The sequence below is a fragment of the Dermacentor variabilis genome, chromosome 2 (assembly GCF_050947875.1).
Source record: "Dermacentor variabilis isolate Ectoservices chromosome 2, ASM5094787v1, whole genome shotgun sequence".
NCBI classification, from domain to species: domain Eukaryota; kingdom Metazoa; phylum Arthropoda; class Arachnida; order Ixodida; family Ixodidae; genus Dermacentor; species Dermacentor variabilis.
The window spans coordinates 239,249,252-239,266,542 of NC_134569.1; the positions used below are offsets into that span (position 1 = coordinate 239,249,252).

The window sequence follows — 17,291 nt, forward strand, 5'->3', positions numbered from 1 at the left end:
GAGTGCTTCGCGATTCCGCAGCTACGATAGATGTAGTTCACCCCTCCTACGTAGAACCCGATATGTTCACGGGCGAGTGCGCCTGGATCAAGCAAGCCGTGGAAGCTCATAGCGTGTGTCTGCCCGTAGCAAAAGTGCTTATTGAAGGACCCTTCGGAGCGCTTGAGACGGAGGCCGCAGTGTCATCTATGCTGCCCCCCCAGTACCCGTACCTATTTTCGAACAGGTCCGATCACCTCCTGCGCGAGAAGGGGCTTTTGTTTGGTGAGGCTAGCGTTCAGGCCTTAACCAGATCGAAGGTTCGGGAGCTCGCTGCAAAGGCGGTAGTTGCGGGGCCGACGTTGTCGAACAATGAGAAAGGGTCAGAGGCGCAGCAAGCTGATATTCAGAGCACGCCTGAACTGAATAAAATTGAGCCTGTAACGTTAAAGGCACCAGATACTGGAGAGGAAATTACCGATGCGGGAAAGTTAGAAGAGCTATCTGCAGATTTGCTCATCGCGCCTACGTCAGACGGACTTAATAGGTTGCTAAAAGTCAGCCGGTCGGCTTTGGTAGCCGAGCAAAAGAAGGATGGCAGCCTAGAAAACATACGCTGCATTGTCAAGGAAGGTATCGCCAAGAAAAATGCTCGCTTTGTGGAAAGAGGTGGGGTCCTGTACCGGAAGTATCTAGACCGCAGGGGAGTGGAGTTCGATCAGCTGATCGTGCCTCAATGCTATCGTCAGGATCTGTTGCGCTTGTCGCATGGGGGTTCGTGGTCCGGACACCTAGGAGTTAAGAAAACTAAGGACCGTCTCTTGCAAGAGTACTATTGGCCAGGGTGTTTTCGGGACGCAGACCATTTCGTGAGGACATGTGACACCTGTCAGCGGGTGGGCAAACCAGGGGACAAATGAAGGGTGCCGTTGAGATTGGTACCTATCATTACGGAGCATTTTAGACGGCTCGTTATTGATACAGTGGGACCTCTGCCGGTAACAGCCACGGGGTACAGACACATTTTGACTGTGATCTGCCCAGCGACAAAGTTCCCTGAAGCAGTGCCGCTTAAAGAACTCAGCTCAGTTGAAATAGTCAATGCACTACTGTCCATATTTGCGCGAGTTGGTTTTCCTGCGGAAATCCAATCAGATCAGGGCACAGTGTTTACTAGCGCTTTGACAACAACTTTTCTCGAAAGGTGTGGGGTAAAGCTGTTACACAGCTCAGTGTACCACCCCCAGTCGAATTCCGTTGAGAAGCTCCACTCCGTCATGAAGCGCGTGTTGAGAGCATTGTGTTTTGAACATGAAACTGACTGGGAGCTGTGTCTGCCTGGGGTGATGTTTGCATTACGGACCGCGCCGCATGCGGCTACGGGGTTTTCGCCAGCTGAGCTGGTGTACGGTCGCTCGCTTCGGTCTCCGCTTCGCATGCTTCGAGAATCGTGGGAAGGCAGGGGCGACGACCCAGTCGTGGTGGAGTACGTGCTTAGGCTCCTCGAACGCTTAAGAAGGGCACAGGAGTTGTCAGGTGAAGCAATGGCAAAGGCCCAGCAGAGGGCCAAGGTTTATTATGATCGGACAGCCAGGGCCCGTCGTTTCGAGGTGGGCGATGAGGTCATGATATTGCGCACATCGCTAAAAAACAAACTCGACGTGCAGTGGGAGGGCCCAGCACGAATTGTTCAAAAACTGTCGGACGTCAACTACGTGGTGAGTCTGCCAGGAAAGCGGAAAGCACAGCAAGTTTACCACTGTAATCTGCTCAAACCCTATAAACAACGGGAAGCAGTGGTGTGCATGATGGTAAACGTTCCTGAAGAGCTTCCGGTCGAGCTTCCGGGACTAGGCTCAGTGACGAACAGGAAAGACAGAGCCGCAAACAGTCGTCTGGGACGAGACAAAGGAAAGAGCTTTTAGCGCCCTAAAGAGCGCCCTAACAAGCCAGCCTGTGCTACGATCGCCAGACTATACAAAAGGGTTCGTTGTTCAGTGCGATGCTAGTGAGCGAGGCATGGGCGTTGTACTGTGCCAACGGGAAAATGGAGAAGTGGAACACCCCGTCCTGTATGCTAGTCGTAAGCTGACCAGTCGTGAGCAGGCGTACAGCGCCACCGAGAAAGAGTGTGCGTGTCTCGTGTGGGCCGTTCAGAAATTGTCATGCTATCTAGCCGGCTCGAGGTTTATCATTGAGACGGATCACTGCCCTCTCCAATGGCTGCAGACCATCTCTCCCAAAAATGGCCGCCTCCTGCGCTGGAGCCTCGCTTTGCAACAATATTCCTTTGAGGTGCGTTACAAAAAGGGGAGTCTCAACGGTAACGCCGATGGCTTAAGTCGAAGCCCCTAACGTAGGAATCAGCCTCAAAATTGTTTGTTACTGATGTTTTTCTTCCTGAGGCAGGATTTTTAACATATTGCTTTTGTGTAGTGTTTCAAAGTGATGATGTGCTTTCTAGTGCAATTTTCCAATTTGTGGACGAGTTCTGAGTGCTGCTAGACTACTGTAAGGAACTAGGCAGTGGTATAAAAGGGGAAAGAGCCTGGCAGGGCTTAGTGAGGGTTGTGCCGTGCTTGCTGACTGAGCGGTTCAGTTTCGGCGTAGTTCTAACGCTTGCCGGGAACGAGAACAAAAATGTGAACTCTCCCGAAGTCACTTTGCAGTGTCCTGTGTGAACCTGAACGAGAGAACGAGGCCTTCTCTGTGCGCTGCGCTCAAGAAACGTCGAGGGACGCCCGACTTCGGTTATGAGCATCATCGAGCGACATCCCTCCGGACAGCGGATGCAGTCCCCTGACCATCGGGATCTCCTTCCCCCGGCGGGGCGGTCTGTTACGTTTCGCCTACGACGCGCGGTATAGCCGGCGCGGATGCAACGGACGCTGGGGCTTCGTTCAAAGCGGCAGACATTTTGGCCCGTTCGGCGCCGCCGCTACGCCTCCCCGCCAAGCGCGTCCAGGCATGTTCCAATGCCACGTGTCTTCGTGTGTGCGTGTGTATGTGTGTGTGCATGTTGGTGCCCACGCTTGTCAAAGCGCGGCAGCCGGGGAGAGGAGCTCCCCAACTGTGAAGCGAGGAGGTCTGACCGGCGCCGGCCCGGCGGATGCGTCACCTACGCGTCCCAACGTGCCCGAGCGGCGCCGGCCCCGCGGATGCGCCACCTACTCATCCCAACGTGCCCGAGCGGCACACGGCCCGGCGGATGCGCCACCTACTCTTCCCAACGTGCCCGAGCGGCACACGGACCGGCGGATGCGCCATCTACGCTTCCCAACGTGCCCGAGCGGCACAGTCACGTGCGCGTCTATAGAGGCGTTCCTTCTTGCCCTCAACTGCGAGAGTATAAAAGCAGCTGCCCCCGGACGCCGAAAGAAGGCTCCGATTTCTTCTGTTGAGTAACGTGCTCTCCCGTCTCTCTACTTCGGTCGACCTGACCGCCCACTCTTTGCGATGTTAGAATAAACAAGTTGTTCTGTTACCTGTCGACTCATGCTTTGCCGGGACCTTCGGATGCTTCCAGTTGTGCCCCAGGCCGCCAGGCCAACGCTACCCTTGGGGCTTGCGACCCAGGTGCAACAACGGGCGTCAGCGCTGAGGTTCCAACACTAGCTTTACCGCAGCCAAGCACATGCTTGTTCTTCCTTCTTATATCTTGCTTTATAGGTGCGTGTTCTAAGGCATCCCGATCTCGCTTCGAAAAGTAGTGAGCTTCCCTTGGAGTTATCATAAATTGTTTCTTTCCTGATGTCGTTTTTTCCTCTTAAGTAGTTACTCATGGCAGGTTTCTTTTCCATTGCCACCACCCATAAGATTATTTCAGCCTCTCTGACTTTCCGCTTGACGTTCTTTGTTGCTGCGTTGCCCGCCCTACAGGCCGCATACTTGTTGGTAAGTTTCCTAGTTCATTTCCTCCATCGTGAATCAATGTTTTTCCTGTACAGATACATCAACACTCTCCCAGCCCATTACTTTCTTCCATATTCCTCAGACCTTCTTCATAATCAGTTTTACTGCGAGATTCCCTCACTTCAGCACTAGTCCAGCCCATATCACCCTACACAGCGTCATTCGTAGTCTTCCCGTGAGCGGCCAATGCGAGGCGTCCTTCTGACCTTTGGTTCCCATCGAGTCCTGAGTGTGCCCATGATTTAAAGCAAACAACCGCATTTCCAAAAGTAAGTCTTCGAACCACTACACCTTTACAACTGCCCCGGAGCACTTCGTACCTATTTTATCCCCATAACCCTCTGTGCTTCATTATGGCTGCATTTTTCTTCCCCTTCACTGTTATTGCTTTTCCCTGCGTTTCCATATATCTACTGCCTTCGTTTGTACATATACCAAGGTATTTTATTTATATTCTCTTACACGAGGTATTTCCTGGCACTGTATTGCCACTGTCTGTTCACTGTTTTCATTGAATACCATAACACCTGATTTCCTAACACTAAATTTCAAACCTAAATTGTTGCCTTCCTGTCCACAGATATTAGCCAAACGTTGCAAATCACTTTGCATGTTAGCTATCAACACAATGTCGTCCGCATAAAATATACCTAGAAGCTGCTGCTCTACTACTGTACCCGCCTGTTTGTATGTATGTTTGTACGGGTCTACCTACGGAACTAGGTAGACGCATTCCTGGAGGGTCCTGCAAAGGGTTGAATTCCAGCGTCAGGCCTAGTAGGCAGCGACGTACCGGTAGACAGGAAATTCGACGAAAGAAGGTAATTCCGTGTTCGATGTATGGCCCCGCTACGGGGTGCTGAGCATGAGAAAATCATACAGCACCTCCACCAGTGTGACGGCCTAGTAGGAGACGGGAAAGCCGGTGTAGAGGACGTATAGAAGCACTTTGGAAGAGCAGTCAACGCGACGCCCTTGTCGTCTCTGTTTTCCCACCCGCGTGCTACTTCAGTGTCCTTTTCATGGCTTGGCACATACCCGCGGCGACCATATAGGATGTGGCAATATGGGCTATATGCGCCCTATTTTCCAGTGTCCCGAAGGAATACCGAGTCCGACCGAGCTTGGGAGAATTTGGGAGATGACATCCCTAATTTGTGGCAGTACTTTCTCTGTGACTTAGGCGCTTTGTAAATAATTACTGGACACTCGCTTCCCCCTATTTTCCTGTCTTATAGATGGTGCCCTTGGTGAACTAAACCAGTCAGCCTATTCATCTTTCGTCCAATGGGATAACGTTATCGGTGATGTGTAGGGAAAGGTGAAAGTGCCGGGTTCTTACAGTCAGTTACGCATGCAAGCGCCCCACAACGTTCTAAGTGTGTTTCGCGAATGGCGAAAAATTTAGCCCACTGTCCTGGCAAAACTACATGTCACAAATGAAATTTATTGAATATATAGAGAGAAGCTTCATTGGCAGTGTGCATGCGAAGTTTAATGCGTGTGCATAAATTACAATCTTTGTCAAAAAAAATTTTCCGCAAATGTTCTAAAACGTTATACTGCCGTTATTCCTAATGTTAACCTTTGTCCCAGGAGAATTGTACGTTTCACCGAGCACCTATTCTTCCTATATGAGACCGACGTCAGGGACGATTTCGGGGGAAAATTTTACGTTAATGTAATGACTACTATTTTTTTTAAAATAATTGTTGAGCCTCCGTTCTTTTTCTGACATCATGGGGTCATACCAGACGCCTGCAAGCGGTGTCCTCGGTGAACTAAACGAGTCACCTTGTTTATATTTTGTTAAAATAAGAGGCAAAATATTGGTGACGTCCAGAAATAAGCACGAAGTGAGCAGAACTGACACCTTAATGAAGAGGACAGACGAGAACGGAGTGCTCTTGCTGTTATTCAGCGTGGAGTTCTTCCTGCAGCACACTATGTGATACTTTACCGGGACCACCAACTCGTTGCGGGTGATGTGTAGGCAAAATTCAACGCCTGTGCTTTAAGTACTACACAGAATTGAGCGTGCTTTCCCGAAAGAATTGAATAGCCAATGAAATCAAATTTGGTAAACATTAGAAGGGAGGGGGGGGGGGCACGTCATGGCTGACGTACATGCGAAAATAAAAGTGTATGGGTTAAGTACGTTCGAAAGTGTTATATACGTGCAACGTTGGAAACGGGTGAGTCACATGTTAGCAACGTGCTTAAGCGTCGGGTTTATATAAGTGAACTAAAGGTTTTCCGGAAACTACTCGAATGAAACAGTTTTGCTTGAAATTTGGCTGTGAATATGAAAGTTTCCGTAACTATGCTGTCTTTTTTTTATAGGAAAAACTACAAACTACAGAGCATAAAAGGACAACTTTGGTTTCTTTCTCTCTTTGTTATCTTAAAGGTCTGGAACAGTGAAAGTAAGCTTTCTCCAGGAACCTGCGCTGCCACAGAATGAGTATCAGTACGTACAGCGGCATCCATTCGTGTGTCCCGATATCAGTGTTCAAATTTCAAGGCGACGTGCTGTTGTCACCATCCAGGCCTCAGATTGAGCTAAACAGAGAGTTGCCGCATCTGCTTTAGCAATGCAAGATATCGTAAAAATAGGAGTAAAAATTTGGTTATACCGCCATCAGAGTGTCAAATAAATTCCCGTGGGTAATTAGATTTTCTACAATGGTCCTTATCACGTGGCTACTATTGTTAACTATAGTGTTAATTATTAATACGCGACATGGAAAGAAACACTAGTGGCTGTCACATGCCGATATATACAAGCAGAGCTTATCTTGGGTTATTCGTCGGTTAGAGCATTACCCACTAGTTTCGAGATCATGCAGAAATTTAGCTGGCACAACATGCGCGTCCTCTTTGCTACAGACAACGAATAATCGGTGGTGTCCACATCCGCGCGCCGGCAACGGCCCTCTTTGGATAACAATATCTCTAAGGCCATGCTTTTGCTGGCTGCGCGCGCCGGAAGCAAATTAGGAGCCGGAAACACATCTTAGACGTCATGTTTTAGACACCACCTATATTTCCGAGTAAGATGTTCCCTCACCCGCTATCTCGGAGGCCAGGCTGTCAGCCAGCGACTCGGTCGACCCGTGGTCCTGGTCGTTGCGCAAGAGACACTCTGGAAAGTGGTCGAACACGCACGCAACCCTGAGAATTGAGAGAAAATGCTAGTGTTAGGCCGAGCGCATAACATTGGGAGAATATTTTATAAATCAGTGGCATATAATGTAAGCGAACGGAATTCACGGAAGCAAAACTACATCGGTATGGATTCGGAGGTCAAGCGAAGAAGTTTTTCGAAAGCTATCTTTATGGTCGCAAGCAATGTGTTAAAATCGACAAATCCGTATCAAGCGTTCATTCCATCCTTTGTGGCGTGCCTCAGGGCTCAGTATTGGGACCATTACTCTTTTCCTTGTACATAAATGATCTGCCAGATGCTTTGAATTATGCCCAAACTATTATGTATGGTGATGACGCAGCCCTTCTCTTCTCTAGTCATGACCCTAATATGTTCGAAACGCACGCTAATAGTGATCTTTCTCAGATGTTCCAGTGGTTTTACAAAATAAATTAACGATACACACCTCAAAGACTAAATACATTGTGTCCTCTAGTCCATATAAAAATGCGTACAGCTTAAATGAGTTACGAATAGGCGCAAACCTCCTCGAACGAGTCGATCAACAGGTATATCTTGGTATAACTCTAGATTCAGCTTTCAATTTTAAACCTCACATAATTCGAGTAAGCAGCAAATTGAGACGGGTTTGCTTTGTCCTAATAAAAGCTAGAAAGTTCTTCTCGCTTCGCACATTAAAAATTTTGTATTATTGCCTTTTTCAAAACAATATGACTTACTGCGTGGAGTCCTGGGGACTTACGCATAACACGTACTTAAATCAAATAGTAATTTTACAAAAAAGAGCACTTCGAATAATAACACATAGCAAACACACAGATAGATCCGCTCCGCTCTTTCGTCACTTAGATATTACACCTTTCCTTGCTATGCGGGATTTCAAACTAGCTTGCGTGGTTATACATATACTAAACCATAACATCCCACTATCATCATCTGTTTTTGTATATCCATCTCGTCCAACTAGAAATTTTTTCAGTTGTCGTTTTAACCTTCCAGCTGTTAATAATGTGTACGGTAAAAGAACTATCGCCTATGCCACTGCTAAAATTTGGAACCAACTGCCTGCTAACTTAAAAGTAGGTCAATTCTCAACCGCCGATATAAAAAATTTTTCCGAAGCCAGCAATATTCGACTCCACTATAAGTCTGTTTTTTCTTTGATGCATTCTTTTTTTTTGTTAATTTATTTAAATTTTTTATATTTTTTTTTATGTTGTCCTCCGAACTATTGTATAGTTTCTTGAGCATTTCGCCTGCCTTTGTGTATAACTGTAGTATAACTGCTGTTACATGAATCCTGTGTAAAATACTGAGTTGTCTCGCTATAATTATTTTTTCGCACTTCCTGCATGGGCCCAAGTCTAGCCGAGAAGGCTAAGGACCCATTTGATTCACGTGTATTTCTTATTAGTCGTTTGAATAAACTGATTTTTGAATTTGAATTTGAAATTAAAGACAGAGCACTAAACAAAAAAAGAATTATCATTACCATCGAGCGATCAGCGGATAAAGCAGAATAATTTGAGACACATAAAACTGCTAGCGCCAACTTTACTGTATCAATCAACGACCACGACGTGACGGCGCTGGTGGAGACTGGCGCGTACTTTTCAATAATAAGTGAGAAAACTGGCGGAGAGACTTCGTAAAGCGAAAAAGGAGTGGACGGGGCAGCACATTAGTGGCGCTGGAGGCCAGCTACTGACACCGACTGGTAAGTGTACTGCAAGAATCAACATAGGCGATTTATCATTCGTCGTGAATTTTGTTATCCTTCCCGACTGTTGCAAGGATGAAATTTTAGGTAGGGACTTTCATCAGCAGCCCAGACGGTATACTAACCATTTCTGTGGACCAAAGTAAAAGGCTGCAGCGCATGTTCTTGCGATCAATGGCGACGTGACCGCATAACCGTTATCTTGCCGTCTTGTTTCCGTGATAATAATAATATTTGGGGTTTTACGTGCCAAAACCACTTTCTGATTATGAGGCACGCCGTAGTGGAGGACTCCGAAATTTTGACCACCTGGAGTTCTTTAACGTGCACCTAAATCTAAGCACACGGGTGTTTTCCCATTTCGCCCCCATCGAAATGCGGCCGCCGTGGCCGGGATTCGATCCCGCGACCTCGTGCTCAGCAGCCCAACAATATAGCCACTGAGCAACCACGGCGGGTTTTGTTTCCGTGAGGTGCTACACGGAGTACAAGGGAGAAGGTCTTGCCGAGCAGATAATCACGCTTTTGCCCACTCAAGCTTTTGCCATACCAAGAAGCCTCGTCAAAGAAATGCACGGGCAAGCCGAAATACTGGTGACAAACTTAAGCAACGAATGACGACACATTGCAAAAGGCAATGCAGTTGCTTACGTCGACGCTACTGCAGGATTCCGCGAATGTTTTGCAATAAAACAGGGAGAACAGGACACTTCGGCAACGCTAGTGTCCTTGATGAGAGTGCAAGCTTATCAGCAGCGGGAAGGCAGCGCCTTGTGGACCCGCTGCACCGGTTTCACGATTATTCGTTATCGACATCCATAGAGAGTCACACGCCACTCGTGAAGCATCGCATTATGACGAAGGAGACAGCGAAAATAATCGGACATAACACGTACCGTGTAGCTCCGAGAGACGCGAAGCGATTCAAGAACAAGTGAAGAGAATGCTCAACGACGTTATCCAGCCCTAAAAAAGCCCGGGGACATTGTCGTTAGTCATGGTCAAAAAGAAAGACGGCAGTGTACATTTTTGTGTCGACTACCGTAAGCTGAATCGGCTGACAAAGAAAGACGTACACCCTTTACCGGGTATCGACGATTCTCTCGACAGGCCGGGCATGCCCGCTACTTTTCGTCGGTGGGCCTAAAAAGTGGCTATTCGCTAATCGAGGTCGACGAGAGAGACGGAGAAAAGACTGCTTTCGTAACGCCTGACAGGCTTTACGCATTCAGGGTCCTGCCTTTCGGTTTATGCTCAGCTCAAGCAACGTTTCAGAGACTGATGGATACGGTTCTGCCAGGCGTGAAGTGACAGACATGGCAGAGATACCTCGACGACGTCATAGTTTTTTCGGAAACTTTCGAAGAGCACCTAATACGTCTTCTATCGGCTTACTAACGATATGGTCCACCGGTCTGACACTGAAACCACAATAGGAGCCTTTAAGCTTCGAGGAGCTCCAGCTCATAGGTTATGTTGTGAATCCTTAAGGTGTCCGTCCTGACCGTGACAAAATCACGGCTGTCACTAAATTTCAAGCGCCAACGGACAGGAAGGCAGTGAGGCGTTTCTTAGATTTCTGCGCGTATTATCGAAGATTTATTGCGAATCTTTCACACATTGCTTCGCCGTTAATACGCCTTACAACAGAAGACGCTGCCTTCATATGGAGTGAAGAAGAATAAGCAGCAATTAATTATCTAAGACAGCATCTGCAGACGTCTCCTGTACTGGCTCACTTTGCCGAGGACGCTCTTCCCATGAACGTAGGTCCAGGCGCTGTGCTCGTTCATTGGCAACACTCAGCCGAGAAAGGCATTGCATACGCAAGCAGGACGCTCTCACGTGCCGAATCTAATTACTGAACCAAAGAAAGAGAATGTCTTGCGATGATATGGGCAGTTATGAAGTTTCGTCCATATCTTCATGCACTTTTTCTGTGCGGTTAGCAATCATTACTCACTTTGCTCGCTGACGAACTTGAAGCATCCATCTGGTCGACTAGCACGCTGAAGCCTAAGGCTTCAAGAATTCGAAAGGACAGTGGTCTATATGTCTGGACTACAACATTACGACGCCGACTGCCTTTCGGGATCAATTTAGCAGGAAGTCACAGAAGATAAGACATGGCTTTTAGAGAGCACCTGGAAACAGCCACCATTGTTCGTTAGCAGCGTCAAGACAGCTGGATGATTGGCTTATTGTTTTTTTAGAAGGTCGGATTACAAGCGCACCGGAAACATTTGCGAGAAGCTTGTCATTATTCTGTTTCCGTAAGGATGTTCTCTACAAAAAACCCGCAATTTCGCCTGAAAGGCGAAGCATCGATTGCGACAGCAAATTAGTAGACAGCTATACGAACTATTAGTAGCTTTATCAGCCGTATAAACTTGAAAACATTTGCTTACTAAGACAATTAACAAGCAAGGTGTCAGTGCACACTAGCAAACATGAACACATCACACTCGATGAGCGCGGGCACTCGCTGCAAAACGCTGGACGCTGGTGTGAGCAAGTGCGGCAGCAGCAGCGAGCGAAGTGACCTTTGTGTGGCCTATCGCTTCAACGCAAGAGCGGCGAGAATATCGCGCACAAAGGTCTGAACCGTCTACAGATCCCTTTTCGAGACACTGCGTGTGCGACTGCGGCGGCCGCGCAAAGTACGCGCTTGTTGGTGGAGTCAAAGGCTCCCGCGCTGCTCCCCCGCTTCCGCTATTGGCGGCGAGGAGTTACGGAGTCGCCATCTATCGGAAGCGCCTCGCTGGCGTAGTATGAGGGATCACGTGGCGCGCTCCTCATGGGTTTTGCTGTCAGCGCTCACTGAAAACATCACGCGCGAGCTCTCCCGGACATTTCTGTAAGTACTTTCGAAACGAGAGAAGTTTCTTACTGTCTAAATAATAACGTTGGCCAAACTGAAAGCACACAATCGTTTACAGACGCTATCTCTTTACCGAATACGTACAGTGAACGCCACTGCGCGCAGTCGCCGCGATGGAGTCTCCCGAACCGGCTTCTTACGTGAAAGGTAGGTAAATGCTGAGAGCAAACTATCTGAAATATGTTCTTATAGTGTTTGTATAACTAAATGGAGCGTAATAGAATGAAGCCTCAATGCAGCGATCGCGCAGATTCGCAGCGACCGACTGCGCGTCTGCATGCTTGTCCGCGCACTGTTTCGCTTTCTCCGCGCGCACGTTTTCGCACCGTGCCATGAGCTTTAGGCCGCAGAATATGAGCATTTGACAGTATACAAGCAACCATTGTTGCGTAGGCGCTATCAGAGCTGTTCAAAAATAATTTCATTGTAGAGACTTCGACGCCTACGGGGACTGTGATGTGCCGTCGCGACGATTCAATCTTTTTTTTCTACTAAATTCTTTGACCTTTCAATACTATTTCTCGAGTTGCGTCGCACTGTATGTTTATCGGTGTTCTCAGCGTGCAATTCCCCGCTGCTCCTTTTTTGTAATCCAGTGCATTAATTCATAACACAAACATGACCATATGCCATGCTTTCTTTAAGTGTGCTTCTTACCGCTGCCTTTCCACTCCACTGAACTTGCCAGTATCTATAGCATCGACAAATTCATAGACCAAACCGTCATGACATTAGTCGGGCAGCGGACTCGGGCGAGCGTCTCAGTGCGCGTTTTCAGAACATCGCAGACCGGGCGCCGTAGCCGAAATCTTCCTCGCGTCTGTGCTTGCTGCATACCCGAGTTGTAGCCGATGACTGTTTGCCGGTTTTATGTTTCGCGAGCCAAGCTTCATACAGCTTCTTGTCCTGCGGCTACGTGTGAATAAGGCTGACACCGTGCTCCGTCGCGTGCGTCCGGCATTGCGGCACCGAGCAGTAGCCTACCATGTTGTGCGCCTTCAAAGGCAGCCACTACCTATTGTAGTGCTTTCAAGCGTTGTAAAGGACACTCGAAGCGGGAAAATCTCGCCACTAAATGAGGACCGCAGCGTACGAGGGAATTTAAACTCGTTTTCAGCTCGCTTCGGCGCGCCCGAAGCAGCCGACGCGGCCGCTATGCCCACGTGATCCCTCCTAGCACGTCACGCCGACGGTGGCGCCAGATTTTCCAGTGGTGGAGCTCGAGGCCAATACATGGCGCGCGAGATTGAGCCCCGATCGTGAGTTCCCCTTGCGCCCGGTTGAGAAATTGGGGGCGAGCTCCACCATTGGAGAACCTGGCGCCACCGTCGGCGTGACGTGCATGAGGAATCACGTGGACACAGCGGCCGCGTCGGCTGCTCCTGAAGCGTTGAAGCAAGCTGAAAACGAAAACTTAAAAGTCCCAGCTGCGCTGCGGTTCTGACTAAGTGGTGAAGCTTTACCGCCTTGGGTGTCTGCTTGACAACATTTGAAAGTACTATAATAGGTAGGTGGCTGCCATTGGAGGCGTGCAGCATGGTAGGCTACTGCTCGGTGCCGCAGTGCCTGACGTACGCAACGGAGCCCGGTGTCAGCCTTATTCACACGTAGCCGCAGGGCAAGGAGATGCGTGAAGCTTGGCTGGCGAAACTTAGAACCGGCAGACAGCCATCGGCTACAACTCGGGTATGCAGCAAGCGCAGACGCGAGGAATATTTCTGCTACGGCGCCTGGACTGCGATGTTCGGTGAGTAGCAGAAAACGCGCACTGAGACGCTCGCCCGCGCCCGCTGCCCGGCTAATGTCGTGACGATTTGGTTTATGAACTTGTTGATGCTAGATACTGGCAAGTTCACTGGAACGGAAAGGGAGCGGTAAGACGCACATTAAAAGAAGGTATGGCATATGGTCATGTTTGTGTTATGAATTAATGCACTGGATTACGAAAAAGAAGCAGAGGGAAATCGCACGCTGAGAAGACCGATAAATATACAGTGCGACGCAACTTGAGAAATAATATTGGAATGTCCGAGAATTTAGAAGACAAATAAGATTAAATCGTCACGACGGCACAACACAGTCGCCGTAGCTAGGCGTGGAAGTCTATATAAAGAAATTATTTTTGAACAGTTCTGATAACGTCCATGCAGCAATGGTTGCTTCTGTACTGCCAAATGCTCATATGCTGCGGCCTAAAGCTCACGGCACGGTGTGAAAACGTGCTCACAGCGAAAGCTAAACATTGTGTGCGGACATGCATGCAGACGCGCAGTCGGTCGCTGCGAACTCGTGCGATCGCTGCATTGAGGCTTCATTCTGTTATGCTCCATTTGGTTATACATACAACCCACTATGAGAACATATTTCTTCACATAGTTTACTCTCAGCGTTTGCCTACCTTTCACGCAAGAAGCCGGTTCGGGAGACTCCATCGCGGCAATCGCGCGTAGTGGCGCTTACTGTACGTATTCGGTAAAGAGATAGCGTCTGTAAACGATTCTGTGCTTTCAGTTTTCCCAAGATTATTATATCGACAGTCAAAAACTTCCCTTGTTTTGAGAATAGCTACATAAATGTCCAGGAGGCCTGTCGCCTGGTGTTTTCATTGAGTGCCGTAAGCGAAACCTATGAGGAGCGCGCCACGTGATCCCTCATACTACGCAAGAAAGGCGCTTTCGACAGATGGCGACTCCGTAAGACCTCGCCTCCAATACGCAGTTGCTGTCAGAGCACAACGCCGCCCCCATCCCTCCCATACCCCCCCCCCCCCCCTACTCTTCGCGCGAAGGAAGACGGCGCGTTTTCTCTCCTGTTTCTCTTTTGCGCGCCAGACTGAGCCGCAATAGGACTTCTCTTGTTTGCTTTAACTCGCATAGTCAGCATACTACGCGCGAAGGCGGTGTTGTCGCCCTTGGACTTTATACGGTACATCACGGTGACGGGAAAAATGCGCCTATAGTGTCCATATTGTCACGGAAGGATGAAAGCAGAGAGAGGAAGAAGAAGATCGCGGGACGCTGGCTGCTGCGTGCTGTTGGTGGTCAGCGACCTTAACTACTCTGACTCATTCTTTATATATATTGTACATACTCTTTCTATACTCCCAACATCCCCGTAACATATTGGTGAGAGGTGCGGGGTACCACGGCTGGAAAGGAAGCTCCGCATTGGACATCGAATCACTGTCCGCACCATGAATGACGGTGAACATGCGGGATCAACGTCGTTGCCGCCTCCTACGTTACCATCGCCAGCTACGTCGCTGTCACCTTCGGTTGTCGTTGTGCAATCCAAGGATCCTGGAACTTTCTGCCGGACCGATGGCGCCGACATGTAGGAACGCGAAAGTGTAATCAACAGATGGGACCCTACGCTTATGCTAGCTAACCTGTTGTTCTACCTAAGAGGCGCGGCAAAGTTGTGGTACGAAAACAACGAAGAGGAGCTAACAAGCTGGGACCAATGTAAAGAGAAATTGACAGAGCTGTTTGGGAAACCAGCCGGCCGTAAAATTGCCGCAAAGCAGGAACTAGCCTCCCGTGCCTACTCCCCCACGGAGTCCCATGTCTCGTACATCCAGGACGTGCTGGCACATTGTCTTAAAGCCGATCACGACATGACAGAAGCTGAGAAGGTCGGGCACGTGCTTAAGGGCATTGCTGAAGACGCGTTTAATCTGCTGATCTGCAAAAGCTAATCTACAGCTGATGAAATCATTAGAGAGTGCCGACAATTCGAGAAGGCCAAAAGCCGACGCGTCTTGCAACAATTCGCCAGTCTGCCCAATACTGCCGCAACGTCGACGTGTGAAGACCAACCCGCTCAGCAGCACGCGTCGCCATCAGATGTGGTGCGAATAGTTCGACGTGAACAGGACGCGATGGCGCCCGCAGCTTTCTGCTCGCGTAGCCCTGATGCTACCGCTTTTTCAGATTCCCTAGTACAATCCGTCGTTCGCCAGGAACTTGAAAAAATTGGTTTACATCCTGTCTGTGCTGTCGCCAATCCCAGAACTAACGAACGCCCTTCTACTATTTTCGCTCCACCCTGACACTTCTGCCCGCGTTATCGCAACCCGACTGAGTGGAGAACTGCGGACGACCAGCCGATATGAAATGAAAGTTTATTTTTTCCATCTTGTAAGGTGGCAGATCTTGTAAGATATAGATTCGGGGGGTGGGGTGGAGGAAAAAAAACTGTCCATTGGACAGCTTGACAAGTCCACCATCCCTCATTTGGGCAGAGGCAGCATCACATTCTTTCATTCATTCAAATATACACATGTATACAGTACATACATAATATTGCACATCATATAAATTACTCAAAAAGTCACTAAGTTCATCAAGGAAAAATACACATGTAATGGTCACAGAAGTATTACAAATCAATCACATACATCAGCTGGAGCTCATTGAGAGGCGAAGAGAAGAGATTGAAACCAACCGAATTGTAATAGTTTAGGAGTGTGGGTAATGTATCAAGTAAAACTCTTGCTTGGGCTAGTTGGTTCATGCTTGAAGTAGTAAAGGTAAGGCGCAGAAGACCAGGACTCAGGAAGAAGAACAGGAACGACAGGACCGGCGCCTCAAGCGTATTACGCCTATACGCGTAATGTATATATCAGACACTGTTTCCCATAGTTTGACCGTGTTGTCGTTACTGCCCAGTCTTCGAAGTGTCTTGTGCTATAATTTGGTGCTCTAGTTTGCAATTGGGCGAGTTTATGCAGATTAAAAATATTCTTATAGACTTCTGCCTTATAGACACGACTTAATCGATATTTGTAGAGATTATACGCTCGAATTACACCGGTGTTCATGAAGAAACTTATTGTCGATGAAGTGTAGGGAGCATTATATGTATGTCGGAGATATTTTTTCTGCACTAAGTGAATATGCTCTAGATTGTCGGATGTCGTGTTTCCCCACACTAACTGACAATAGTTCAAGTGTGAATAAAAAAGGGAATTATATAGCAAGGGTTTGATGCGCGTAGAAAGAATATACCTTAAGCGGCCTATTACACCTGTTATTTGGCTGAATTTGATTAAAACATTTTTGACATGATTATCTCAAGACATGTTCGTGGAAAAGATGACACCCAGATATTTGAAATTCTCGACTATTTCAATACTTCGCGAGTTTAATTTAATATGCTTACCTGTCGCCACATTGGTCATGTCGCCCGATACTGTCGCAACTAGTGTCCCTCAACACATCACACGCCGGCCAACCTGAGCCGTTTTAATGGAAATACCCGCAATGTTTCTCCCACCACTGAATCTAACAGTGCCGACAACTCTGCTAGGAACCCGTGGTACAGTCGCTCACCATCGCCGCCTGGACACCGCTCTCGTTCACCGCAAACCGGTCGCCCATCTTCCTATTCGCCGCAGCCACGTCGCCTTTTGTCCCCTGTGGCTTTTGGCCGCACCTTTTCGGAAAACTAAGAAACGCAGCCCTCGGAGGTGGTACGGCAGTGCCGACTACTGCAGCAAATCCCCTGTCTGTACCCACAAAGAGAAGTGTAATTGACGTTAAAATAGACGCCGTACTTGTCCAAGCACTCGTCGGCACTGGAGCCCACATGTCTGTGATGAGTGCTAGCCTACGTAGACGTTTAAAGAA

General features: G+C 48.4%; 1 protein-coding gene across 1 annotated transcript in view; it reads right to left on the reverse strand.

Annotated features, from left to right (window-relative positions):
* LOC142570731 (serine/threonine-protein kinase haspin-like) overlaps window positions 1-17,291 on the reverse strand; it is a 141,936-nt gene that overhangs the window by 51,690 nt on the left and 72,955 nt on the right. Inside the window, exon 6 of the mRNA XM_075679075.1 lies at window positions 6,962-7,065. Within this exon, the coding sequence (XP_075535190.1) occupies window positions 6,962-7,065 (104 nt within the window). The remainder of the gene's footprint in view (window positions 1-6,961; window positions 7,066-17,291) is intronic.